At 36.8% G+C, this 27,899-nt stretch overlaps 1 protein-coding gene across 1 annotated transcript in view; it reads right to left on the bottom strand.

The window, feature by feature from the left end:
• The window catches only part of SUGCT (succinyl-CoA:glutarate-CoA transferase), a 307,950-nt gene that overhangs the window by 184,109 nt on the left and 95,942 nt on the right, over positions 1-27,899 (bottom strand). Inside the window, exons 9-10 of the mRNA XM_008921316.2 lie at positions 10,841-10,912; positions 7,292-7,389 (exon numbers count right to left, since the gene is read on the bottom strand). Of these exons, the coding sequence (XP_008919564.1) occupies positions 7,292-7,389; positions 10,841-10,912 (170 nt within the window). The remainder of the gene's footprint in view (positions 1-7,291; positions 7,390-10,840; positions 10,913-27,899) is intronic.

Raw genomic sequence — 27,899 nt, 5'->3', positions numbered from 1 at the left:
GAGCTGAACTAACTGAAATGTTATTTCATTGGAAGAAATCCAACTAAACATATTTTTCTTCAATTAATAAATCTAGCAGTCATCATTAAATGAAAATATCTAAATTTAAACTATACACTCAGCAAATTCATTAAGAAACATTACAGTAGAACATAAAAAAAATCCTCCAAAAAGCAAAAAATTAAATATAAAAGAAAAACAGTTTACACCTTGCCTTCTTATACAAACCACAAGTGTGGTTTTGCTTCTTAAAAAGCAAGATCTGCATCCTCTATTGCTTTCTAACAAACTCTAATTAGAAAAAAAAGGATCATTAAGTGCAAAATAGAAAAAGAATGTCTGCTTGACTTGCATAAATTGGATGAAACGGCTTTAATGAGTTAGAAACACAACCGAGTGCTATTAAAAAGTACTAAGTTTCTCATCCTGATAATTATTAATATAAAATTTGTTTCTTTTTAGCAATATTCTGTCTCTCAGTGAAAGAAAGACTTCCAAAGATTGAACGAATCTACTTTGTCTAATTTCCTTGCCTATTTTCCATGTTTCCTAGGAAACCTTCAATCCTTGCTACCTTGTATGTGGAAGGGCAACCACATTTCTCTAACAGATAAAACCATCCAATTTCACACAAAGTAAGTTTAGTAGAACTACTGAAGCAAAATATTGCTCTTTTCTATAGGAAACTTATGGCAATTAATTTAGAGAAGTAATTTGGACAGCTACCAAATACAGATGGAACAGCAACATCTAGGATTAGTAATAGCTTTTTACATGCAGTCAATCACAAAAAGCTTCTCTGTTCTTGCTCAAGTCCACAATAGCATTCCTGTGTTTTCTAGCACAACCCAAGTTTCCATTATGGTTTTTGCTTCAGTTTGTTCTATCAACAGTCTCTTTACCTTCAAATATCTACAATATTTTCTCACTTCACTACTAAACATCACTTTAAGGGTAGTTAAATGAGTAAGAGAGTTTGTACAGTTTCTTACAGTAATATCTATGGAAGATATTATACAAAATAAAAGTAATAGAAAATAATTATTTGGAAAATTCAAAGAATGGATCACTATCCCTTAGTGTACAGTGATTATAGAATTAGAGTCTTCAAAATGAATACCACAGTATTTACTCAATAGCCTTTAAGTATATTTGTCAGTGTCTAATCTCCTCTTGGTTACTGATGAAACACTTGGCAAAGCACAACAGAAAAAAATATTAAAATATTTGGAATCAGCATGATTGTACTGACGTATCTTGCTGTCACATATAGTAGATTATAAGTGGCAGCCACATATAATACTGTTGAGATATTTTAGGTACCACAAATCCATCATGAAACTTCTTTTATATTTCTGCATATTATAAATATTGTTACCACTTTAATAAAACTATTAATAAATCTTCACCCTTATGTAAAAAATTTGTGCTAGAGATGAATGGATATTCATGTTCTTTTATCAAGTTTTGCATGCTATTTTAAAACCATATATGATGTTTAAGGAATACCATATGAGAGAGAGTAAAACACATTCATCTTGTAAAACATCTTTCTTATGGCAACTGAGTAGTTAATCCAGCATGTTCCAGAACTATTTCTTTTTGTATTCAGGTAACGTTAAACTATGCACATTACAAACACACTACTTTTCCCAAGCCTTCATCCATTTTACTCAAGTACGCAAAAGGACTGTAACTTCTATAGTTACTATAAAAGAAGTGCAAATTAACCAAAAATCAGCAGGTAAACACACATCAGTAAAAGCATATTGAGAATAATGGAAAGCTGCATTGATTTTGTTGCTGTTCTTCTTTGAACTCCTCAATGGGATAAAGAACTAACAAGGGTCAGGTCAAAAAGTTCATTTAAAATCAATTAAAAGACCTCCCTTGATTTCAGCAGCCTCATAGCTAGTAACATATGTCATCAGAAAAAAAGATAGCAATTTCCTTTTCAGGAAGGATCTCGAACTTCACCCATGTATGAAAATGCTTAGAGGTTTACAAAATGGTGATAAAAAACCACAGAAAATACATGTTAGTTTGCCCAGCGCAAAAATCAGATGCTTGAGACATTTTGGATCTCCCTCAGTTCTATACATAGAAGTCAACATAAAGCCAATAACAACTTACAACAAAGCATTTTAAAGCAAAATGTGGTAGTTTGGTAGCTGATGCCCACACAGCTCAACCATCTCTGTACTGATGGTGAGGTAGATGACTGGGGAAAGTAAACCTTACCAGCTGTGCCCCACTGAAGTCAATTATCTTTCAAGCTTCAGATACCTGTCTTGCTGAAGCTGTAAACAACCAGACGTTCATTCCTGTAATGTTATCAACAGTGACTTGAGGCTGCAAGGCTCTTAGTTTAGAAGAGGAAATGGTGGGGGGATAGGGAAGGACATTTACAGAGACTGGGTGTGTCTCAACAAGTGTGAATTTAACAATGCTTCTCATCAGGCAAATTAAACATTTTACAATACACTTTCCCCCTTAGGTGCCCTCCTCTTCTGTTACTGGTGAAAACAATTCAGCAACAAGCTCATTAACTGAGGATCAGGTTCCTCAGTGCTTCCTTCCTGATCATTCCTTTTCCCCTCACACTTATATATGCAACATGCAGCTGTGGTACACAGTCAAGAATAAGGGCTTTAAAATGTAAGTGCTAGGAATAGAAGTTCCAGTCTGAATCGCTTCCAGCCCTAACACTTCTAAGTCTACAATAATTTAGTTAGAGCTGCAGGAGCACTAATCATGCTGAATTTATGTGTTCTTCTTTATGTGAATTGCTTCACTTTAAAAGCTGAAGGCATGTCTGCTATTCCCCTTCCCCCCACACACACACAACCCCGCACACTCTGTTCCAATTACAGGTTAATTTCCCAAAGTACCTTAGAGTACACATTTAGCTGCCCTGTCTTAAAATGTGTCTACATTACTGAGGTGCAGGGTAGGATTAATGCTCAAATTCTGAAGTAATTTGAAGAAGGTCAACAGATTAAGCCCCCTTTCTCAAAGCAGCTTCTCTTAAAACTGGCATTATGCTAGTTTTTTGCACAGATGCATCTCAAATTTCATGTGTACACTACATATGTATGTCTTGATATATGTATGCATATATACACATATGTATGTATATATACACACATAAAAAATAATCTGCATTGTGCCTGGTACTATTCTGTTCTAGTGGAAGTGAGGTAGAGGGGGAACAGAGCAACAATTAAAACTTGGTTCTCTTGGATAGATGTACATCTAACTCACAAACCAGAGGTTTCCACTGGAAACGTAAAAAACAGAGTGCTCTGTATTCTGTCAGTTCTCACATGAGCTGTGAGTCTCAGGGGTCTCTGTGGTAGCCATTGAACCTGACCTCCACCCAGGTAGGGTCATTTTAAATTGACTCTTGGCACATACACAAGAAGGGAAGGCAGAGGTAATTTGCTTTTGTCAGAGTTCTGCTTTGTTGTCATTTGGGGAAAATGTAACTTAAATAAAGAGGAAGATACAGAAGGCACTAAAACTTCCTTTTTTTTTTTTTAAGCAAACAGTAGGTGTGCAAATGTCAGCAGCAGGAGGAGAAAGGGCAAACAAGACATTGGATTGGGGAGGGGGGCCTGTAGGAAGTGGAGGAAGATGATGGGAACAGGAAAAAAAACAGCATAGCAGGAAGAGGACCAGAGATGGGAAAGGGTCAACACCACCAGTAGCAAAACAAGTACAAAATACTCCATACGTCTATTTCTTCTTCCCTGTGAATATTCTAAAAACCAGTGGTCCTTGCAGCATTCTACTCATTTCCCTATATAACATGGGAAACATCTCAACATCTGAACAGAAAAACACTCCACCTCTCAAGATGTCTGTGACTGCTTTCTGTAATTCCTTCCTCTTGCTCCAAAGTGACAGCCGGCTCTCTTAGAAGCAGCATACCACTGCACAGTGGTTTACCTTACACTTATATTGAAATCTGACAATCTCTGCAGATATGTGAATTTATCCTCCCCTACCTGCTCCCTTACTCTCTCTTTCATGTGTACCCTACAAAGGCAGTTGAGATGGAAGAGGTGTGCTTCACTCTTCATTCTGTCAGGAAGAGAGAGGACGAGAAAATTCTTCCTGAAATGAATGGAGCAATTCACACCTCTCAGAGCTGTTGTTTTAAGCTACATATATGTGTCAAGCCATATTCATTTCCATCTTGTATTCTCACTCAGTTCAGGACATCTGACTGCGATGAAGAGGTCATCCCAGACCTTTCTGAAAAGCCTTCTGTTTAAAGGTGAATTTCTTCTAAGTGCTGTATAATCCCCATGGTTATCTAACTGCCATGAAATCTGGCATGGTCATCAAGGTGGTGAGTAGAATTATTGTCCTAAATTAGGGGTCACTTGAGTCAAGAATTCCCAAAATACAGCCTTTAAAAAAAAACAAAACAAAAAACAAAAAACAAAACAGCATTTCTTAACATTGACCAGTTGTACCAATGTTTCCTTTGTGCACACATCTAGACTAAAACTGTGACCAAAAAGCCTCAGTTGCTCAATATTTACCCTAGCCATCAACTATCCCCTTGGTATTCAGAGTTTAGATGCTTTCAAAAATTTCAATTTCACACAAGCAGAGAATTAAATGCTCGAGACTTAGGAGGGTTACTGACCCTTTGAGTAGGTCTGAACATCTTCCATTCCTATATAAAGCCTGGGAAATCCTTTTTCTTCAGAATCCTTCTCTCTGCCCTTACTAAGTGTTCACAAGTTAGAAATTAATTGCAGGTAGTTCATTTTGAAAATTAGGAAAAGACAGCAAAGAAAAGGTAAGTCATAACTCTGGAAATAGTTCAAAAGGGATAAGAGGAAGGGGACAGGCTAGATAGGTGAATCGAAACCTTCTCCAGGCTCTGGTGGCAAGATTACAACAGCACCAATGGCTTGGGAAAAAAAGTATGCATATGTCTACTGAGCAACAGCAGTGCTATATGTGAGCAACTATGGAGTACCAAGTATCTGCCATACAAATGGTGCCTAAAATACCAATGACTTGGTGGAACAGGAAGAATATATAAAATGAAAATGGCAGCAGAAGAATCTAGGGACAAAAGTGAGTGAATGGGAGGGTCTGCAGATGTTTCTTTCCAAGTAATGCACCTTAGGTTTGTATTTTCCATGTGCTGGAAGCTGTAATACTATCAAGCAACCAGTAATTAAACTAATTTTCAGTGAAATTCTGTCATTACTATTTTGTCATTTCCCTTCATTTCTCAGGGGCTGACATTTTTCAGCACGGAGAAACTATTCATTTAATTCTCTAAGTAACTTCAAAAACAAACCATATATAATTTTACAAAAAACTCTGCATTAGTGAATAAAAGCAAAGTTACTGTGGAATGTGTATGGAAACATATTCAACTTTCATTAGAATGCCAAAGGTGTTTGTTATAGCTGGTGTTTTAAAACTGAATGCCAAATGAATTCATAATAATATGACATAACAGAACAGTTTGGAAATGTCTACTCCAAAAGTGTGTATACATTCACACACTTGCACACAATATGCAGAAAGTCAGCCTAAGTGATACTAATAAAACAGAACACAAATTCTGACAAGAAAACAAACAAACAAAAACACAAAAACAAAAACACACAAAAACCAAACTGACCAAACAAAAACAAAGAAAAGGGAAAAACAAAACCCCCAAACAAACAAATAAAAAAAACAGTAACTGAAAGAGGTAATCTAACTAATAGCTACAAATATAAAACCAAAATGGAATTCTGGCAATTCATTCAAAGAACAGCTGTTCCTTGAACTTTATCTTCTTACTCAGATATTGCCCATAGGAAAAAAACAACCCTACATTCAAAGTTAACCAGAAGCAACAAGCTATTAAGTAACTGATGTACAGATGGCAAAACAGCACACTCACAAGGTACCAGAGTACATCAGACAAAGGCTCATACTAAATGAACTCCAACCAGTAAGTCAACATGAACCAACTTCAAAACTAAGATTATGTGTCAAGAATGTAAGAGCTCAAATGTAGGTCAAACAATTAATTATGGCCTTTTAGGGGGCTCAAAACTTCTAGCAAGAGAGGATTCATCTGTGCTATTACAATCCATTTCTTATAGCAATAGAAGTAAAAGAAGAGGTCCAAAAGTTAATCAAGAACAGTTGTACCACAATTACTTGAAAATCCAAAGTCACCTGGTACTTCAGTTTTTCATCAGGGCAGGACATCTGAAAATGGACAGGTAAGACGGAGGCAAAAGTACAAGTGCAACAGTCTCTAATGAAAGATGATTCTGGCTCTCAATATCGGAAAAATGTGTGGGGTTTAGGGGGGAGGTGTGGATGTGCTATTGAAACTCTTTTTCTTGGATGGAATTAAAAGGGAAGACTTCTGATTTAATGTTCTGAACCCCTCCCCTTCTCCTCCCTTAAAAAAATTGCATGAATGATAACTGTTATGCATTTCTTGACAAGGACTCATACAGGCCAAGTGTCAAAATGATAGTGTGACAGTACATACGTTGCCTCTTCTGCTCATCCCCCAAAGTACGAAGTACTTCTGAGGGCTTCCTTGGGAAGGTTTATACAGATTAGTTTTTTCTTCTGTTACTTAAATTTATCATCCTCTCCATTAAACAGAAGAGCATCCCACAGAAATAAGGGCTTCTCAAGCAAAATGAGGAAGATAACTAAGCTATTTTAATCTCTCAAATAAGGGGTTTTTAAGATTCCTCCTATATAAAATTTAATTTAAGTATTTAATAGGTTGATTCCCAAATAGAAAACTAAACACATATCCTTTTGATTTCAAAAGGATTGACCCAGGGAGAATCTGGGGCACAGAGTACCACAATACAGAACCAGCAGTAAGGGAGCAGCAGCAAGTGGAACTCCCTTGCATACGGAAACATTCAGTGAAAACTTTAAAACCCCAGTCACAGCAAAAGCAAATGGAGCTTCAGCACTTTTTTTCCAAGAGCTACATTCATCCAGGAAGCAGAAAGCACTAGTTGTTTCAATAAAATTCAATTTAATGTTAAAAAGAAGTTAAAATGGTTTCTGAAAACTTAAATCCATGATCTGGCTTCTTGTTAGTCCACACTATAGTCTGTGAGCAAAAGGCAGTATATTGAACATCAGTAAGCTCTCTCAATATTTATTTTAAAAACTAGAGTATCTCAGAAGAGTAAAATAGAATTTTCACATGATGAGAGCTTGTTATACATGACTATTTCGATTAATAGATTAAATGTATTTTCTTCTCCTTTAATTAACTTACCGGGTTGATAATACGTCAATAAGTTCTCTTCTGTTCTGGACTCTGAGTGCATTAGTTTGGTATCTAGAATCTTTACTAACTTCAGGCAAATTCAAGACCTAAGTAAAAATAAAAATAAGTAAAAAATGTGCTTGGTAGGAGATATTTACATAGCTAACAAAATAAACTACTGATTTTAAAAAATACACTGATTTACAATAACCACTACTTCTCATTAATCTTTTAATACAGATAAAGAAATTAAAAATTAAATCAATTTTTAATGCCTCCTGGTTAACATTACATAAGAAGTAAAGAAAAAGACAGAAATTAAACTGAAGATCCAAATCTTAGCTGATAGCTTTCATGATTAGCTAGGAAAAATTCTTATTGTAGAACACTAAAAAATTGGTAATCTGTGGGATTATCCTGCACTAATTTATATGCCACAGAATAAGATGTCTGTACTTCATATACTACACTAAGAAAAGCTGTGTCTAAGAATATTTCTTTTCACTTCAGTAATCTTCATCAAAAAGAAAAGTCTTTTTCTATGGAAACATCTTTTTTATTATTATTATTTTTTCCAAAAGAATTAATAAAGAAAAGTAGTGGTATAACCTCTAAGAAAGGAGAAATATATCTTCTATATTTAACTGCCACCTGCCACATTAGAAATTTAAACAACATGCAAAGACAATGTGAATTATTCTATAAAGGGAATTAAATATGCAGAATGAGTCTTAGAATTTTGTAGACAAAGTGTGGACAATCAACAAAATTTATCTATTTTTGCCACAATGTCTTTCTATAGAACATAAATAAACATAATTAATTGTGCTTTCTAAATTTAATAAAAAATACCTCAATAACACCAGCTACAGAGAAAGGTAGCATAGAATCTTATAAAGGAAGAGATTTTCACATTTTCTTCATGTATTTTACTCACTAGCACACAATCCAGATCAGTTTTTCTTATGATGATTCTTATAATCATTCTAAACGTACTACACTTTTTTACAGAGCCGCATCTAAGATGGCTTAAAAAAAATATAGTGGCTCAAACTGGAAGTCCCTATAGCCCATCATCCTATCTCTGCCTGTGTCTGAGTGAGGATGCTTAGGAAGGGCTTAAGAACAGGGCCAGTACATACAACACTTCCTTAATCTTCATCCAAACTCCAGGTCCCTTTAGATTAGGTCATTTCTGAGTTGCAACTGTTTTCTATATATTTAGTAATTATCAATGGATTTCAGTTGTATTAACATGTTCAGTCACTCCTTAAATCCATATGCCTACATACTACCACAGAAGTAAACATAAATTGGTGTCAATCTCTTCAGTATTTGCCTCAAACATAACATTCTACTAATTCCTCTGACACTGGTTTAGACCAAGGCTGCTATTATTTAATGACGCCTAACTTTGCTGGAGTGAACAAGCATATGGCTTCCCTTACAAGTGAGTAGCTGCTGATGACATAAAACCATCAGCAAAACAGATATTCTTTCAACGGATATTTAGAGATATTCAAAACAGATAGTCACCTTTGACATAGTTGTCATGCAGAGTGACAAAACTAAGCATGGAAACCAAGGTATCCGTAAGTTATGCTATGACGATGATGTTACATAACTTCACTGCAAATTTTTATCTGCAATGTAACATAAAACATCAATCTAGCATCTTCCATCAATACTTAATTCACAGCATATTTTCTTTTTCTTCTGTGTTTATACAATCTAGTTTATGAAAATCATAACGTATCATAATTTAGCTTCAGAAAATAGGTAAATTTTCCTATCTGGAAATTTATCAATAATATTGTATCCCTTAAAATTATCTCCTTTTCTTAATACTGCTATTTTGGAGTTACGAATCACTGCTATAGAAAAAGAAAGTCATGCAAGGTTGTTCAAAGTAAATTATAGTGAATACTTATTTATGAGAGCTTAAAAAAACTAGCAATTAATCAGAAAACTATGGTTCCATTTGATGAGTTATATGAAAAAATGATCATATGGAGTTGCTCACTCTGCTGTTTTAATTAATGTTACCGACTTCAGTTTTAACTTAATGTCCATCTGTTGTAAAGCTGCATGTCTATATATGTTCTCAATTTCTGGTGACTAACAAATGTACACTTGAGAAGTTATTCATTAATGTACCATTCATCTTTCTGCATCATGTTTCCAATGTTATTTCTTTATTTCACTTTGACCATTTGGAATGAAGCTGGTGTTCTCTATTTGAGGATTTGTTCAAGCTCTAAGATGCACACCCAGAGCTTATGCTCTCTGTGTTTTGCCCCATTAGCAAACCTGTTTGTACACTCCTTTGCTGTACACAAAACCTCAGTCTTCTGAAGACTTGCTCAGTATTGGCTATTTAGACTGAAGCAGCCAGAGGTCAGGATGTGCTATTGTAACACTTGACCACAATGAAATGCACTCCAGCCAGCAGGGTTACAAAGCTTTTCTGCAACTATCCAAGTCCTCAAAAAAGCTACAGTTAGTTGTCACTGATTTTGAATATATCACAGTGAATTATTCCAGACTTTTCTTTCTGCTTGCCTGAAAAGATACAGTTGAAGCAGAATGTTTGCAATTGTTTACAGCTTGAGCCAGCTGTTACATTTCTAGAGTATGTGTCTTCAGGGCAACAGCTTTCATACAGCCTGTATTTTTAGCATCAACTCACCTCAGAGAGATTCTCTAATAGCAATTCCAATGTTTGAATTAATGGTCTCTGTATGCACTGAAGTTCATTAGGGTGTGGAGGGCCTTCCCATGATAAAGTTCCTTTCCTTTATTGGCTCTCCCTCTTCAAAGTGTTTTAAGTTACAAATCAGCTTTGATTTAGCACAGAGCATACCTCTAATGGGTATGCTGTAATTTTTAAAAATGCTGTCTAATGCTACATTCAAAAATTCTCCTGTCCTAGCTTACTGGGGTCTTTTATTTGGAATGTTGATTCATTCTATTTAGAACATTTTTTTTTTATTTGAAGATTTGTTCTTCAACATCGTATCTCTGCACCACTCCAGTCAGTCCACAGTCCTGTAACATTTCTTTTCTAAGAATTTCACAAGTTTCTCTGCAAGGACAGACCAGCACATACTAGTGTTCGAAAGGACCGCACACTTGGCTACTGACGAAAGTCACACAAGAACAATCCATTCCCTAGCTTTGCTTTGTTAATACCTGTGCCTACTATGTATTTTATGGAGAAACAGTGCCACATTTCTTCCTGAAAAAGGCACTAGTGTGAATCATGACAAACTGGAAGGTTGTTAGGTCGTTCATTTTTTTAGCTAGTTAGATGTGCGCAGACTCCAAAAGGGGCACAGTACCCACAAGTTTGGGAACTGGGGTGTTCTGAATTCGGAGGCAAAACACAGAACCCATAACAGACCCCTAAATGATCAGAACTGCAGGGTTAGAATTTATACTCACCACTTTCATTCCAAAAACAAAAGAGAAAAAAACTCCAGGAGAATAAAGAAGCAATCAGCATCTTCATTTTCCTAGTCAGAATGGAAACTATTGCACATTATTTGCCTAACACACCTTGCACACAGTGACAAACTGATGATCATTTCCAGCTCCCACCACTATGTAGCCATCCTTGGTCTTAAAAGCCTGGAAGAACAAAGACAGGTGATAAGCTGTAACTAAACAATAAAATATTAGCACATGTTTGAAGTGAAACTTTGGAAGTAATGTTCAAATTACTTTCCTAAACATTTCCATTCAGATCCACTCTCTCGTTCTATAAAAGTGGTTCAAAGGCATCCACAAAGATGGATGTAGCCCTTTTGATTTTTTTTCCTAGAGTTAGGAAGTTATCTTCATTAACAGTTTATTTGCTGAAAATGTGCCATGAGGCACCCTGAAACTTTGCAAATATGACTCACACTCACAGGGACTGAGAAGGATTACCATGATAATGCTTCATTCAAGGAGGTACTTATTCAGCTTCATTCTTAGCCTGACTCAGAGCAGAGAGATGCACCAAAGTGTCACAGACCCTGACCAAATGTGGCAAAAAATAATTGCCAAATAGCAACTACAAATTAGAGCTCCCATGAGACCGAAAAGGATAGACTGCATTTTTCCAGCTCTTTGGCTGGAGAATAAGCTATCTCCTTGGTCAGTGGTCTCAAGATTGAGTTCCTGGAGGAAATGGGACTTCTTTTCCAGCTTTGAGGATTTATTTTTACTTTTGACTTCATTACAACAGCCTTACTGGCACATTTCATGGTGAACAGAACATTTAATTGGGTAGGACATAACAGCCTTTATTTCAGTCTAAACATCTTAACTTAGATTTTCACTGGAAAAAAATAAAATCAGTAATTGGCAACATCCTCAATTTTTACAATTGTGTCAGGTCCTCTTCTAACAACAGATTTCTCTTTTCTCCATAGCTCTCCCTTATACAATGGTGTATAACTGCAGTTTCAGTCATACATGTTACTATCACAATTTTTGCAAACGATTGGGAAAATTCTTTCACTATTAATTTGACTTCAGTGTAAGAGGCCAGCATAGGCTGGTGCACTAATGGTGACGAGGCCTTGAGACACTTTCTTGAAGAGTGCAAAACTCAGCTTCTATTCCTAGAAATCTTTTTTTTTTTTTTTTTTTAATGAGCTATCACATCCTGATTTAAAGGTACGAATTCTTACAATAAATTTTGGTAAAATAACACATAAATATAAGTCCCGGTGTGGGAACACTTTAATAATTAAAAGTCTTCTCATACCACTGCGGCTTATTCTTCTTCACAGAGAGAATATGCTATCTCAGCTTGCAATCCTTCATACAGATACAAATACTTTCACTAAGACTCTTACCATCTGGTATAGTCAAAGTTTTAAAATTGTACATGGACAATTATGCCCACTGAAGTGCAAGTAACTGTTCATCATAGTTAGAATATCACTTGTTTGCTCTTGCTATGTCTCATTTCATGGTAAATAGTATTGGTCAGTGATGAAGCTTAGCAATTTATTTTTCACACATTTAATTAAGTACTTTGGTCTAAGATTCTTAGCAAGTAAAGATGAAATTCGGCAAACATTTAGTTCCAAGCATGCAAAAAAGTACCACAGATTTAGCTCAAATATAGTAAAAGTTTAGAAACACGCACAATATAAAGGTACTGAATACTCACGCTGAGGAAAGCAGTGAGCACAGAAAAAAATTGGGGAAAAGAATACAAAAAATAAAGTTATATGTGAATACATAAACATATCTTAGATAAATCTGTTATCTGATAAAGACTTCTTTCTAAAACAATCATGACAGAATCTGGTCCAAGAATATGTAAGACACTCTCCCCTAATAAATGGCTTTTGGTAGGAATAGTTATGAATTGAAAGTGTCAGTACAAACTTACTACCTTTAGTTATAGGCAATATGTTTTCTGAACACCCTGCCCAAATTCTGACCTGTCTTTGCTGATGCTCTGAATTCTAAAATCAGCCACATGAACATCACACAAATTATGCGTTAAATACTATATATATCAGTGTGTATATGTAACATAATATATTGTGTTACAAATTATTGGTGTGATCACCTACTACTTCCAGTAAACATAAATTAGAATTCTTTTGTACATTCTTTTAAACTTCTAGTCCGGATGCCTGTTACAGATTGCAAAGCCTACAATGTATGTCATATGTACAGACCTCCTTCCTCGCCATCCAAACTATATTTAGATTGCGCATATGGGCAAATCTTACAGAGTTTATTATTTATCAGCAACTTCTTTTGAGACTCACATCTCTGTAAGAATGCTACATACCACTCTGAAACATGCATCTGTACCCACCGGCTACCCATGCAGCAGCGGAAGCACTCTAAATTTAAGGGCCTGGTTATTAGCATGTGTGCTTCAGTTGCTTTGTGGAATGTGTGGGAAAACTGATTATTCTTAATTGCACTGTATGTCTAAAAAGCTAAAACAACAATCATGTCATCCTTACACAACAAAAATGGTATCATAATAAATGCAGCAGTGTCTTTTTCCATGAAGCTTAACTCAAATGTCTTCAGCTGCTATTTTAAGCTTCCCATTACAAAACAGCTGATTATTTGCCAGTCATTGCTGCTGATAAAGCAGAAACTTCCAAATGTTGCTAGCACAATATTGATGCCAACATTTAAGTGTGACAATGGTTTTATTCATTACTCATAAATGTACGCACATTACAGGTTACCACAGGTTACTGTCTGGTCACAGGAAGCTTCACAATCTTATTGTACAACGGAGAGTTAAGGGCAAAGTGCAGACAGATTTTAATGAGATTTTGTTTTGATAAACTGCTGTCCATCACATCGAATCATTTCACATGAGTGCAACAAAAAGGCACTACACACACAAGGCAAAAGTCTTTTTTCCCTTCCTTTTTTTCTGAGAGAATGAGGCCTTCCAATAAAATTCTTGAAAGCACAAGCATGAGTTAACCTGCTCCTCCCATGTGGTATCCTGAGCAATAGCATATCATTCAGTGAAAACAAGAAACAAATACCAAGCAAAAAATTATTCCACATCTTATTCATGGAAGAGGCAGATTGTGAGTATCCAAAGATGTAGCTTTTCAGTGAGATGCAAAAAACTTGAGCGTTTCTAAGATGATATGTAAATTCACAGTGAAAAATATTTAGTATATGACATCAACACATGCATGTTCAAAGACAGATCTCAAGGTCCAGTGGGCATGCCTCAACAGCTCACACTGTCTAATGGATGTTACAGGACCTCATTAAGACCTAGCACTTTTCCAGATTTGATCCCAGAACACTGTGTATACCTGAGATATTTTGTGTACTGAAATATTTTCATGTACCTAAACACATGGCACATAAACTCTATCTACTTTCAGAAATATTTGAAGTTGTTTACGAGTATTCACCAAATATGCTATATAGATTAAACATCATCGTATATGTTTCAGTTTGAATGTTGATTTCACTAACAAAATTTTAAAATGTAAGGGGCCAGTCAAAAGATATGGCAATTCCAATAAAATGATCAGAAGTCCAGGTCAGTTATCAGTATTTGAATCCAAACCACAGAAATCAAAACAACCAGAACATCTCCAGCTATGTATGGTAATGCTTTACTCCCCTATAGGTTAAACAATCCCAGTTCTCTCAGTCTCTCCATATATGAGAGATGCTCCAAGCCCTCAATTATTTTTTGGCCCTTCACTGGACCTGCATGTATGAGCATATCCTTGTCCTACAAATACCAGAAGTAGACACAGTTGTGGACCCATAACTGGATCCAGCAGTTATTCATCCTCAGTGGTGCTGAGAAGAGGGGAAGGATCACCTCTCTCAACCTGCTGGCAATCTCCCCTCCAATACAGACCAGAACCATTTCTTTGTCACAGGGACACATTGCTGGCTCACGTTCCATTTTGCGTTCACCAGGACCTCCAGGTCCTTTTCTGCAAAGCTGCTTTCCAGCAGGTCAGCCCCAGCCTGTACTGATCCTACCACGTGCAGGACTTTGTATTTCCCTTTGTTGAATTTCATTAGGTTCTTCATAGGCCAACTCTCCAGCCTGTCAGCCCCTTGAATGGCAGCACAACCACCTGGTGTATCAACCACTCTTCTCAATTTTGTACTTTCCACAACTTGCTGAGAGTACACTCTGTCTACCACTCAGATCACTAATGACCTTGTTAAACAGTACTGGCCCACTGTACTACCTGGGAATGCCACTAATCATTCACCTCCAGCTGGACTTCATGTCACTGATCGCAATCCTTTGAACACGACAGGTCAGCCAGTTTTTATTGCACCTCAGTAATCTAAATCAGCACTGTTGAGGGAAGGTACTTTGTAATCTACTCTCAAAAGCTATTGACAAATCACATCCAGCACACAATGAAATATAGCCTCTAGCCACCACCATTACTAGGCAGCTTCCCAGTGCCACCAGGATTATCAAGGTTAAATACAAAGGATACAAGTGCCACACAGGTAGAAACTAGATGTCACTTTCTCAGAGACATCATAGGGAGATGATTTTGGAAGCCAAACAATACTTGGAGAGACCAATAGCATGGGGCTTTTGAAATTGGAGGACTATTCCATATTTAGGAGACATTAACATCTTTAATTATTTGAACAAACTACTGATTATTTTCATTACCAGTTACCATATTGGCCTGTTTACTGATAATGGCAGTGAATGGTCGAAATATTTGAAAGCTTAAAGGCCTCCTCTTGGAGAAGGATTTGCACTACATCAGATATGGTAAAAGGGATACACTACTCATCTTTATGAGTTTTCTTATCTCATGTTCCTTTGTGAGTATCAGTTAGGATCTGTAGAGATGTTTGCAATCCCTTTTCATTGTGAACAGCTGATGTTAGGTACCCTCAGATTTGAAGTATCTTGCAAGACAGCACTGCCTTTTGATTCACAAAGTTGAAAAGCAGCATCCCTAAAAGCATCCAATAATGGCTCATGAGGAGAACAGCTGAAGGTTTTCAGATGGTCACTATGTATTGGTGAGTTCTGGAGCAGGACTTACCGGGTAGTAACTTCTGCATGTCTTCTGATTGCTGTTGGTTTTACAGAGCAACAGGCTGATTGCTTCAACTGGCATCGTGAAGCAGCTTGCTTAAGATTTTTGAAAGATGCTATCCTTTTATAAAGGCTAAATACAGTATTTCTGTAAGATGTGTGTTTGTCAGCACAACAGAGAGCTCTCTCAGATGGATTAAGGGAGAACACTCCTCTGAACTTCATCCCAAGGCTGGCTTAGGAGCAAGCAGCTTCATGTGAAAATTGAATGAAATCTTGGGACCAGCTGGGGACAGTTCAGAACAAAGACACCTTCTTGAGAAGTCTGTAAACATCAGAAAAAGCCAAACCAGCATTTTCAAACAAAGCTTTGAAATGTATCGCCAACATTTCTTTAAAAGAGATTATTTTTCATGTGTCACTCCTTCTTCTCCCCTCCATCTTCTCATTTTCAGAATTAGTGAAACACTATGTGACCATACATAGGTCTTTGTTTATGAGCTTGAAGTACTTCCCTGGTATTAATGGGTGTGATCAAAGAGAAGAGCTGGTCTCTTGCAGGCTTGGAACCACAGAATTTTATTGCATAATTTGTCTTCAATTAGACTTTGAAGTTTCCAGTGCAAGATTCAATTCAATGCAAAGGTCATTTAAGGACAAGCATTATCTAGTCTTAATGTAGATTAAAGGCTACAATAAAAAAGGTATTCAGGATTGGACTGTTCTGTACAGGCTCTCTTCTCCTGCAAAACAAATGTATCAGCATATGTTGATTTTCTTTCTCCAACCAAATCAAACTCTGGTTCCCTAATGAACTAAAGTATAGAAGATCCTTAGTTTTGCTTCAGACCCAGAATCGTTACATTCCTTCCAGATGGGATAAACTTGGCACATATTTTCTCTACCCTTACACACTGGTTTGAATAAAACATCAGCTGTGCCACAGAATCATGGAATAGTCACGTTCTTCTTTCTTTCAAGGGACGGTACAATCCTTTCATAACAACTTAATATTTAATTACTGTAAAAAATGGGAACAAGACCAAGAAGTTTGGTCAGTGGTAGTTCTGAGGAATACATATAAATCATAAAGACCACACACTTTGAAACTATTTGCCTACTTTGCACTCTCTTCCAGTGAAAGCAAACAGTAAAAATAAAAAAAATGACATTTCACGGACTGGATTAATGTATGCTGGATGTTCTCACCAAGTAAATTGAAGAAGGGCATTCCACAAGAAGATTTCACTTTTCTTCTCTGATCTTTTCAACCTACCCTCCTTGTCTCTCTCTTCCCTGTCATGCTGCAGGACATACTGTCCTGCAACTTCACAGTTATCAGAGTCTACCAGACAGATTAGCATTAAGAATATCTGCAATAATTATCTTGCAAAAAAAAAGAGAATTTTGACTGGACGCCATAAGCTTCTAGGAAAGGTGTTTATGGTAAGAATGGGAATAATTACTTTGGTCTCTGAGATGAGGAAGAACACCAGCACTGCCAAGGGAAGCACCCGGACTGCCAATCGGGGACAATTCACTTCTACAGAACGTACAACCCAATTAGATAATTTTTCTGATCAGCCTTCAAGTTCCATATATGTGTGCATCCAGAAGAAAATTTCACTACCTAACTGATCCGGGAGCAAAGCTGATGAACCATTAAAAGTGCTCTGAATGCACCTTCCTGAAAGGGACAGCAAAGTTAACACAAAATTACAGTATCAAACAGGGTTATCTACATTTGGAATTATAGTGTATTACTCCCAACATTCCTTCAGGAAACAGAACAGCCTAGATCTGCTCTCCAGATCATGTCATGTTTTTATGCAGTTGTTGCCTAATGTGAGAATTATAAACCGCTGGGAACAGATTGCATCCAAGGCCTCTCCAATTCCAGCTCACTGTCCTAAGAAACAGGTTGGAGACAGGGTCTCTCTTTTCATCTGGTCATATAATATTTGCACTGCTCACATCCCAGTTGACTAGATGCCACACACAGATCTGTAATCTCAAATTATGAGTTGGGCAAACTATTTATCAAAAGACTTTTATAGTTGTTACGTCATATTCACTAGTGCTATGAATGTTAACTTTGGATTGCATACTCTTATACTTAAAGATGAGACTTTTCTCCAGACTATCTCAACAAACTTATGCTATGAGAAAATGAAAACTATTTTCTTCATTTTCTAATGTGATGTGATATACATTTAGCCTCCCTGCCCAAAAAGCCATTTAAAAACTCCTGGAAGAAGAGTGAACAGCTTTAAAGTGGGAAACTTGTCACTCCCAAATTTCTAAAATTCTAAATATCTAAACTACACCTCAATTAAAAATAAATTATCTGGTATTGTAAACTGGCATTTAAACCATTTTTTGATGTTGAAAAATATCAGGCACAGGATCACATTCTCCATTGCCACATTAGTTTTCCATTAGTTTTTCAACAATGAAATTACAGACACACAGACACACACACACAAAATAAATAAACTTTAATCATGGTATCACACTGGAGCCAGTGTAATTAATGTTGTGTCAGCATTTCCATTTAAGCCACTATTTTCGAGAGGTTTATAGCACAGCCATAAAAATTGAGTTAGGTTGAAATTGAGCAAACAAGGTCCTATACAGCAAGCAACATTTAAGTATATATACAGACAGCAGCCAGTTACTACTTATATGGGAATTAAAATAGACACTTACTGATTTTAAAGGGCACTACAGAGCCATTTTTTTAAACAATATTTTTCTCAACATTTATAATAATCTCTCAAAAGCCTGAATACAAGCTATGTTTCCTTATCTTTTTTCCTTCTCACACAATAGTTCCCACAATTTCTTCCAATTTTGGGATTGTAAGCATTGGTTTTTTGTTTCACTTTTAAAGTAAAAGAATGCAATTAAAATATTTATTTTGAAAAACAACACACATGACCACAGTTCGATCCTGATACAGGCCTCCAGACTTTACTGATGCAGAAATGACAAGTATTTCTTACACCTTCCAAAAATCATAAGATGTAGCTGTCTGGAAAATTTGAGTACTCAAATATGAGGTTTTAAGACTGCCATTTAAAATTTAATTCTAAATGAGGTCCTATTTCTGTTTTTAGTAGAAATCATCAGAGCAGGATTTGTGTCATTATTTCTGTCCCTTTTCCCTCTCTACTCTTTGACATTAAGCGATGTAGTGGTACAATTTCCAAAGCTGAGCTTTGTAACACTGACTGCGTTTTTTGTAACTCATACTGAGCCAATCAGTCTGGGATTTCAAGCTGCAGACAGAGGACCCAGCGCAAGTAAACTGGAACTCCGACTGGGCAGGCAGTGCTATGAACTTCAAGGTCCTAATAATTTAGTGCCCTGCTAAAAGAAAGGCTCTTCAAAAAACTGAGTGGAATAATTTGTGAGTTTCTTGACAACCAGTCAACAGAGAAGAACAGGGAATCAAATTAGCAGTGATGTTGACAAAAATCAGCAAAAACACCAAAGAGGACATAACAATTACAGGGGTGCAAAATTGGCTGTGTTTCACAATTTGGCACTTTCATAACTTAAAATAAACAGCATTCATGTTTGAAACTGCCATTTAGCTGCAGATCACAATGGATAAAGGCAAGAAAGAGAAAGTCCACTCCATTCTGCTAATGTGCTTTTGCTCTATTTTAGACTTTTTTTTTCAATTAATATATCTCTTAAACAGTATGTGATCCTACATACTACTCAGTAAACACAGGAGAGTGAACTGCATTTCAAATACTTCAACCTTGACTCCAGTATCCTTGATTTGCGGTTTTGAGTCAGACTCATTAAGGTTTATTGCATGTAGTCTGTTTTAGTTTAAAACACTAATTTATCTCTAATCAAGGATTTAAAAATTGAACTGGTCAGACATCTAGGATGCGCATTATTTAAAGTCCTGGATGTATGCCAAAAATTCATTGCCAGGCCGTAAGACTCATGTTGGCGAGATCTATTTAAAAAAAATAAAAATAATGTTTGATGAGTGGAACACTTAAATATGACTAAAAAAGGCCAGAACTCCCTTTCCTCTTAACTTTTTTGTAAAGTTCTATTAGGTTTCCTTAAAACTATAAAATTCAGACTTCTGTTTTTCTCTAATATTCTTTTCTTTATCATTCCCATTTAGTCTGAGAAATACTGAAATTAAATATCGCATTACTGCAATTACAATTGTATCTACCTCAAATTTGTCATTATACCAATTGTTACAGTTTCAAAATCACTACAATTAGAAATTAAAATATTTTGCCTTTTGTCAATTTAATATCTTGCTGGCCAATATTTAACCAATTTTTCATTCTATCATCTAATCTGTCAAATTATCTGCTGAGGAAGAGCTGAGGAAATCTGCATGCTTGTAACTACTATTTTGGTTTTTATAAAAGATCTTCATGTCTATGCTTTGTAGAGGATTTTTGCATACCAAACATAACCATCCCTTACAAAAGAGCATGTTCTGGAGAATCAACACAGCATAAGTGTGCTTCTATTATCACAGCCTAAAATCTATATCAGATTTTATCCACATTTGTACAAAATCATCTCCTTGAATCCCTTGATGCCCCAAAAGTCTGATGGATATAGGTATGCCAGTAAAATTGTGGGAAAAGGCAATAGGAGGAGACAAAACGAGGAGAAATAGAAAATTCCAGCTTTCAAAAATGATCCCAGATTTTTCCCCTTCAGATTTGAAAGAAAAAAAACCCTGAAGTTTCCACTCACAGGTGCATGATGCTGTTCTTTAACAAACGATTGATTCTTATTAATTGTTAGGTTTATTTCAAGGTTCCATCTGCCATAATGTTGTTTTGTTTGTTGGTATTTTTTGCTCTGGATGGCCAAGGGGCAGCTTCTTTCTCATACAAGACAGTATGAACACCTAAACGACAATTCTGATTTAATCATGGGAGAATCATAGGAGCCTGGGCCTATTTAGGGCAGGATTCTGACTCTGAAGACCACCCAGTACCATGGAGTCTTAATTTCTTGACAAATTTACTTTCACTGTCAATCTAAACCTTTACTTTTCACTGTCTTAAAGAAAAGCTCAATTGTAAATCAAAGTGGCAAATTAAAAGGTTAAGAACTGTGACTATATGTTCCTCTGCCAAACACTGCAACATCAGGAAAAATGCAAAATTACTGCATTTTTTGCCACACATAATTGCCATAAGCTGTTTAAGTTATGAAAGTGCCAAACTATGAAACACAGCCAATTTTGCATCTCTGTAATTGTTATGTCCTCATTGGTGTTTCTGCTGATTTTCATCAGCATCACTGCTAATTTGATTCTTTGCTCTTCTCTGTTGACTGGTTGTCAAGAAACTCAAAAATTATTCCACTCAGTTTTTTGAAGTCTTCTTTACAGCAGGACAGAACACTACAACAGCATCACTGCACCTTAACTCACAAGCGAGCATGAACATATGCTGCTCCCGCTAGAGTCTTTAGCAAGAACCACATTTGTTTTACATATTTTCATAATAAATAATTTACAGAAAGCAAACCAAAGCAAATATACATAGCAACGTGTTATATCAGTTTAATTAATTAGTCACATGTAGTTAAATAAGTGTAATGCTATCCAGCTACTGTTTTCTGTATACCCTAGCACAGCCATGTTACAGTCTACATGCTACTAGCAGAGATCTCCAGTAAGTGAACATGTCATAGAGAGCAAGTGAGGCTTTTTACACAAATGATCCCAGCTATCGAGGGGCCCAGTCCAGCTATGGCTAAGGGATGGTGCCAGCAAGTCTGGAGGAGCAGCCTGGCACCTGACCTTCATCACCCTCCTGACTCCCTCTTTGTTAAGCCGGCAAAGTCAAAAGGCTGGTCTCCTAATGATCCAGATGGCCTTCTGGTGACACTGGGGTTGGCATCAAATGGGCAGCAGCAAGGCCAGCACACAGACCTGCCATTGTGCTGGGAAGGACTAAAATGGACTGCTGGCAGCAACTTGGCCTGTTCTTGCACTCCTGATAACAGACTGAAGTGCTGCCTGCCCACTATTCCCTGGAGTTGGCTAAGAAATGACCTGTCACAGAAAAAAGGATCTTGTCCTCTATTATATGAAGCTGATATCTTATTGCCTCCCTTTGGGAGGGGGAAGAAGGAGCAAATAGTGAGAAGAGGTGCATGGATTTATAAGGGTAGTCTTCCTCCCCTCAGGGTGGTGATGAAAGCATTAGGATGTTTTACAGCTTCCTTTACAACAGTACCAAAAAATAATACATAGAGAAGAGTAACAAAATGCATTTAAATGGTTATATTAATGAATAAGAACAGAGACAGCTTTCAGTAACTGTGGGATACAATTAATTTCCTTCCAATATACATTTCCTTTTACAGTTACAAAGCTTGGGTATTTTATTAGACATTGATAAAGCTGTACTTATAAGTGGGAAAGATCGCTGTTAGAGAAAATTATGCAGGAAGGCATACCAATTTTCACATCAAGTTACGTACTGAGGCATAAGACTTTGTAGACAAATAATGTACTTCTCCAGCTACTTGATCTGTCTTTTTATTTTCAAAATCTGCACAGGTTAAAACAAAATACACCAAGTAAGCAAAGAAAGAAACCTTGAGCTGCCATAAAGAATGCAAAATCAACTGAAATAAGTTGGACTACAGTGGACTACAGCTTCCAGATGAAAATGAGGATCATATAGAATAAGATTTATACTCTTTTCACACAGAAAGAAAACCTTAATTTTCAAATGTATAAAACAGGAGGACAGCCTTCCCCCACAGAATTTTAGAGCCCACTCAAAATCCTCTTGGTCTTAAAACCTGATGAAACAGACAAAACAAGAGGAAGTTTGTAGCTGGATATGATTGCCTACCCTGAGTATTTTGGCATTCCTAGGTTTAGACTAGCCAATATAAGAGACTCTGCAGAAGTACCAAGGCCAACTCAGGGTAAGGATAACTTCCACTTCTAGTGGAAGGTGTCCCTGCCCATGGCCGGGGGGTTGGAACTTAAAGATCCTTAAGGTCCCTTCCAATCAAAGCCACTCTACAATTCTGTGATAGCTGACTTCACATTTGTCCTGGTTTTCACCAGATTGCAGAATGTGAACTGAGCCCCATCTTCCTGATGTGCTACAAGTACTTTTAAAATGCAATACAGAATGAACATTCTGCTAATAGCACCCAGGCTGGGACCTAAGGGTATTTCAATAATACCCATTTGAACAGGAGCGTACATCCCTTTGAACAGCAGTGCTCATCTCCTACTTAGATGTTTCTGAAAACCCTCTGCTGCTAGTCTGCTGTTGACATCAAGAATCATGAAATTAGACAGCAATGAGAAGGGAATCAAGATTTCCACTGATCCTTATTAGATTTACACTGTTAAAATGTCACCTACAAAAAAACAGTCTGCAGGAAAACAGACACCTTTAGGAGGCCCAGTTAGGTTTTCCTTTCCTCTTCTTAAATCAATTAGCAGAATGTAAACTTAGATATCAGAAAGCAGCTATGTCACAAATCTGTGGTAAGACAAGGGTCACATATGGCATGGTAAAAGGCAGAGGCATGCCAGGAGAAAGGAAAGAAAAAGCATTATTATCATGTACTTGGGATCATCTTTGCTCCCATCCAGACAAAAACAGAAGTAACAGACAGTAAAAGTGAGAGGACTTAAATATTTTTTCTGGACAACTTTTCTACCCAAAACACCTCTTCACATAAGAAAGGGAAGGAAGGACATGATGGGAATTCTGCAAACCCCAACAGCTGCAGCTGTCAGTCATTCTGCTAACTGCTCTACAGACTGCACTTTCCACACAAGTGTCCACAGCCAGATGTCCAAGATGAAGGTTTGGCAGCGAAGTATTTTGTGGATATAGACCAGCATCAACTTGAATAATGACAGATACAGAAGTTCCTAAACTTTGTTAGATACACAGGATTGAGCAAACACCTGATTCAAAAATGGCGTACTTATTCTAGAACTAACAGCTACTTTCAGAGTTAGATCTGGATATTTTGGAAGAAAAAGTAAAGAGTTTAGATGGTGAAAAAAGAACTTTTATGATAATGCCAATTAAACTCTGAAACAAGAACAACCTAATCTGATGAACTGTTGTTTTACCTTCTGAGGAACATTGTCTGAAAATTACTGGTTTGTTTTAAAGTATTCAAGTTTTCCTTCTGTTAGAACCAATAGCAATAGCTGTAGAATTAGGAGCAGCAATGACTTGAGGGGTCATTTTTTAGCTGTTAACATTTAGAGAACATGTTAATACAAGGAATGCTAATGGACTTAGCTTAAGGGAAAATTAGATAGTCACTTCCTAGAGCACATCAGTAGTCTGAAAACCATCCACAGTTAGATAATCCCCATCATTCCATATTAAGTCATCAAAAAAAAAAAATCTAACTAATTCTGACTGATATCTCCATCCTAACACTGCACTTCTTTAATCTTCTCAAACAAAAACACAGTGCCTGACTCTCCATTGAGAAATTATCTCTACATGCTTTTCAAGCTGTTTCGTACCCTGCTGACTAAAGTAGATGAATACAGAATCTATGAAAAAGACCTAAGGAACCAAAGCTTTTAAAATGCAACATAAGGTGTGATTCAAGGAGCAGACGAATAACAAAGATTGATCTTTTGGGGAAGAATTTGAATGTAAGTGCCTTTATTGTCTAAAGTAGCACAGAGGTGGCAAGTAACAAACAGGAGCACAGGAAAAAGTATATCATCATTTCAGAGCTAAATGTGGCTCTAATCACAAAGTTGGATAAAAAGTTATGGTAAGTGTTCAGGAGATCAGTTTGTTTTCTTGTCCCAGATGGTATTTAGATTGTAGTAAAATGCAAGCTCTAATACTGCTTATTTTTTGGTATAGACATAGTCATGTCATAGCCAGATTATAAGCACCAATCCTGCCTGTAATGAAATCCATCCCTGCTTGCCCTCTGACATGTCACAAACTTGGCATGTTTCTAGAGTGAGCAGACACATAGGGACTTTATTGTTGGCCAAATCATACCAACAGCATGTATTTATACACTGCTAAGAACACAAAGAAGTTTTCTGCTGCCAGGTGTTCTCACGTTTTGCTTCTTTGTGAGGCAGGGTGCCTGAGAATTGCTGGTCCATTAAACAACTATGGACCTAGTGACTCCACACATGAGGCAGAAATAAAGTAAACTGCTGGTAAGTTTAAAAATAGATGGGATCTCTAGATTATGTCACACATTCTTCTCTCATAACCCCATTCAGAGACCTTTTATCTGGATGACCTCAACTTGCCTAACAGGCAAATATCATCCTTTCTGGATGAAGGTTGGGCAAAATTGTGGCTTCAACAGAACTCTCACACTTTCTCTTCAAAAATCAGATGTTATTCCAGAGAAATCAACGTTTTTCTGCCCTCTGGCTTTGAAGAAGTCACTGAAATACATAATTACACACTGTGGGCATCAGCACAGGACTGGCCAAAAAACAAATCACAGTAAAGCAGCAAGCTTAGGTAAAGGATCATGGCAAGCTTAGGTATTGGTAAGTAGCCCCTTCATCTATACATCATAGTTATGCACAAGCACAGCAAACTCTTTACGAAGGTCTAAGAGGGTGTATTCTACTCCAGGTTGGAGAAGAAGCCATGCCAGATCTGCAAGAAGATGCATGAGGATTCTGCAGCTATTCAACCTTCATCAGCTGTCTCCATATCTACATATCTACACAAGAGAACTGGCAAAATGTACTGCTGACTTTTAAGGGCAATGAGCTACTCTTGAAATCCTTTTGCACTGTATTTCATGCCCAGAATTTTCTGCTTTTCCCAAAATGAGAGTTGCATTCATGCTAACAGATGGAAAACATCATCATCTAGAGTTGGATCCATGCCTTGCTACTGGGTTTTACAAAATCCATGGAAATGCATTAATTAGTTGAGTTAAAAATATTTTTGTATAGTGGTCTGTAGATTAAAAGTTTTCCCACATTACACTGCATAAAAATTCATACAGTGATGTGCCTTAGTGAAGTTTTTGTGGAGCTTTATGTGCTTAACTCAATGGCAGCGTAAACACAGGGCTCTAGTCTAACATGCAAATTCATTTACAAGTAGGTGCTCCATGGTAAAACTAGTTTACAGTAACTATGCAAAAAAATACAAAACCAAACCAACTCCCCCAAAAAAACCAACACATAGAGCAGCTGAAAAAGAGAAACGGTCAAAAGCAGGTCTGTCAGGACAACAGAAATATGAATGAAAGAGATTGCATCAGAAAATCAGAGTGAAATCTCCAGTCGTGGAGCTTGCAGTCTCAAAGACAGAGCAGGAAATCAAAAGATCACATATGTATGTCGGGGAATACTTGAAGAATCCAGGATGGGCACTGAGAGGAAAAAGGGGGCTGTTTCCCTTCTCTAAGAGACAAACCAATGCTTCACTAAAGAGATTACAGAACTAGAAGAGAGAAGGAACTGCCAAATCCCAGACATGAAAGTCCAACATTCAGCAATTCTCTGAGGCAACATTTTGATGGTTGAACTGTACTGTAGTTCTACCATGGTACTGTCATTCTACACAGCTATTATCCATGCTGTTCACTGTAGCACTATCATTCATATTCATAAAGCAGTCTTCTTTCTCCCTCTGTCTCCATACTTTTCCTTTTCATGTGTAAATCTTTTTCAGCAATATACTCAGTTATACCGATGAGTAAAAGATTTATCATGGAACACTTCACCTTTCTTGTCTCATGGGCTTTAATTTTTCAGACTGTGGGTCAGGACCCTTTCCATTTCACTGCAGCACCCAAGAGACTAGTTTATCTGCAATGTGAAATTCCCATACCTTTAGTAATTTCTACTCAAGAGAAAATGTAAACTACCATTCCAAATTGACTAGAGCTCCATCTGTTGTGAGAAAGCTATAGTATTTTAGGTTTTTGCCTATCCAACTCTCAGCTCTTGTCTGCTGAATCCCTCCAAATCTCAAACAAAGTCAGAAAGGGTGCAAGTGACAAACGCTGTTGAGGTTTCTTCCTACAGTGAAAGAACTAAAATGACACTGAGAAAACCACAGCCATTCTACTCTCAAGTCAGCCTCACCTTGTCAGATACTAGCTTTTACTCTTTGACTGTTTGGCAGGTCACTTCTGGCTTTTAAAGTGCTTAAGGTCTTTCCCTGACTTGACTGGAGATTGCTTAAGAATTGCTGATCCTCCCCTTTGGAATCCTTGAAGCAATGTCCTTTCGGCTAAAATGTCAAGATAAGATTTTATGTTATTGCCTCTTCTCCCCTGCATTTTGTATTCACAGTCTGACATCCTCTAAAGCAGTTTCTGCTACCCTCATTGCAATTTCCAAGAACCCAGAGGGGAAGCAGAAGTTTTTAAGACAAGTAGGACAGAAACACAATTAACTGCAGATACTTCAAAAACTCTGTAATACTTTCATTATTCTGTGTTAATAGTACTATTAACTACTTCCTTCATCAGTTAAACGTTTGGGGTTTGGTTTTCTTTTTTTTTTTCAATTGAGCTTCTGCAGAATTATAGCCACGATAACTTACCACAAATTTTTTGACATTCCTGAAATCCAAGTGTGACACCGGCTTTTCTTCACCATTTCCCATTTCCATTTTAACAGAATGTTATGTAGCAGAGTTTTAAGGATAACTTTTGGAAAAAAGAAAAATCCTATTTATTAGGATTGGTTTTATTTCAATTGGCAAGAAAACAAAACAATTACAACTGCTTCAAAAAGTCTATTCACAAAAAAAAAGTCAAGCATTAAAATAAAATTATTGTTCTGGTTTCAGCTGCTAAGAGCAATATAACTCATCATTCAGGATCAAACCACCAATGTCTACTCATAACAGGGTACAGTTATGTAAAATTAAGGCTGGCACTGCATTGTGCCCAGATACTTGAGGTTTGGATCCTTAACTATGAATTTCCTTCCTTTTATGATCTTAAGCCAGAGAACAATAGCTGTGTTTTAATCTTGCCTTTTGTAATTTTCTTGGTCTTTTCTTTCAAGTGTTTACATACAATGATACAGCCTTGAGTGAT

The sequence above is a fragment of the Manacus vitellinus genome, unplaced genomic scaffold (assembly GCF_001715985.3).
Source record: "Manacus vitellinus isolate BGI_N305 unplaced genomic scaffold, ASM171598v3 scaffold_3_pilon, whole genome shotgun sequence".
Classification (NCBI taxonomy): Eukaryota; Metazoa; Chordata; class Aves; order Passeriformes; family Pipridae; genus Manacus; species Manacus vitellinus.
This window is presented reverse-complemented; position numbering and strand designations above follow the sequence as displayed.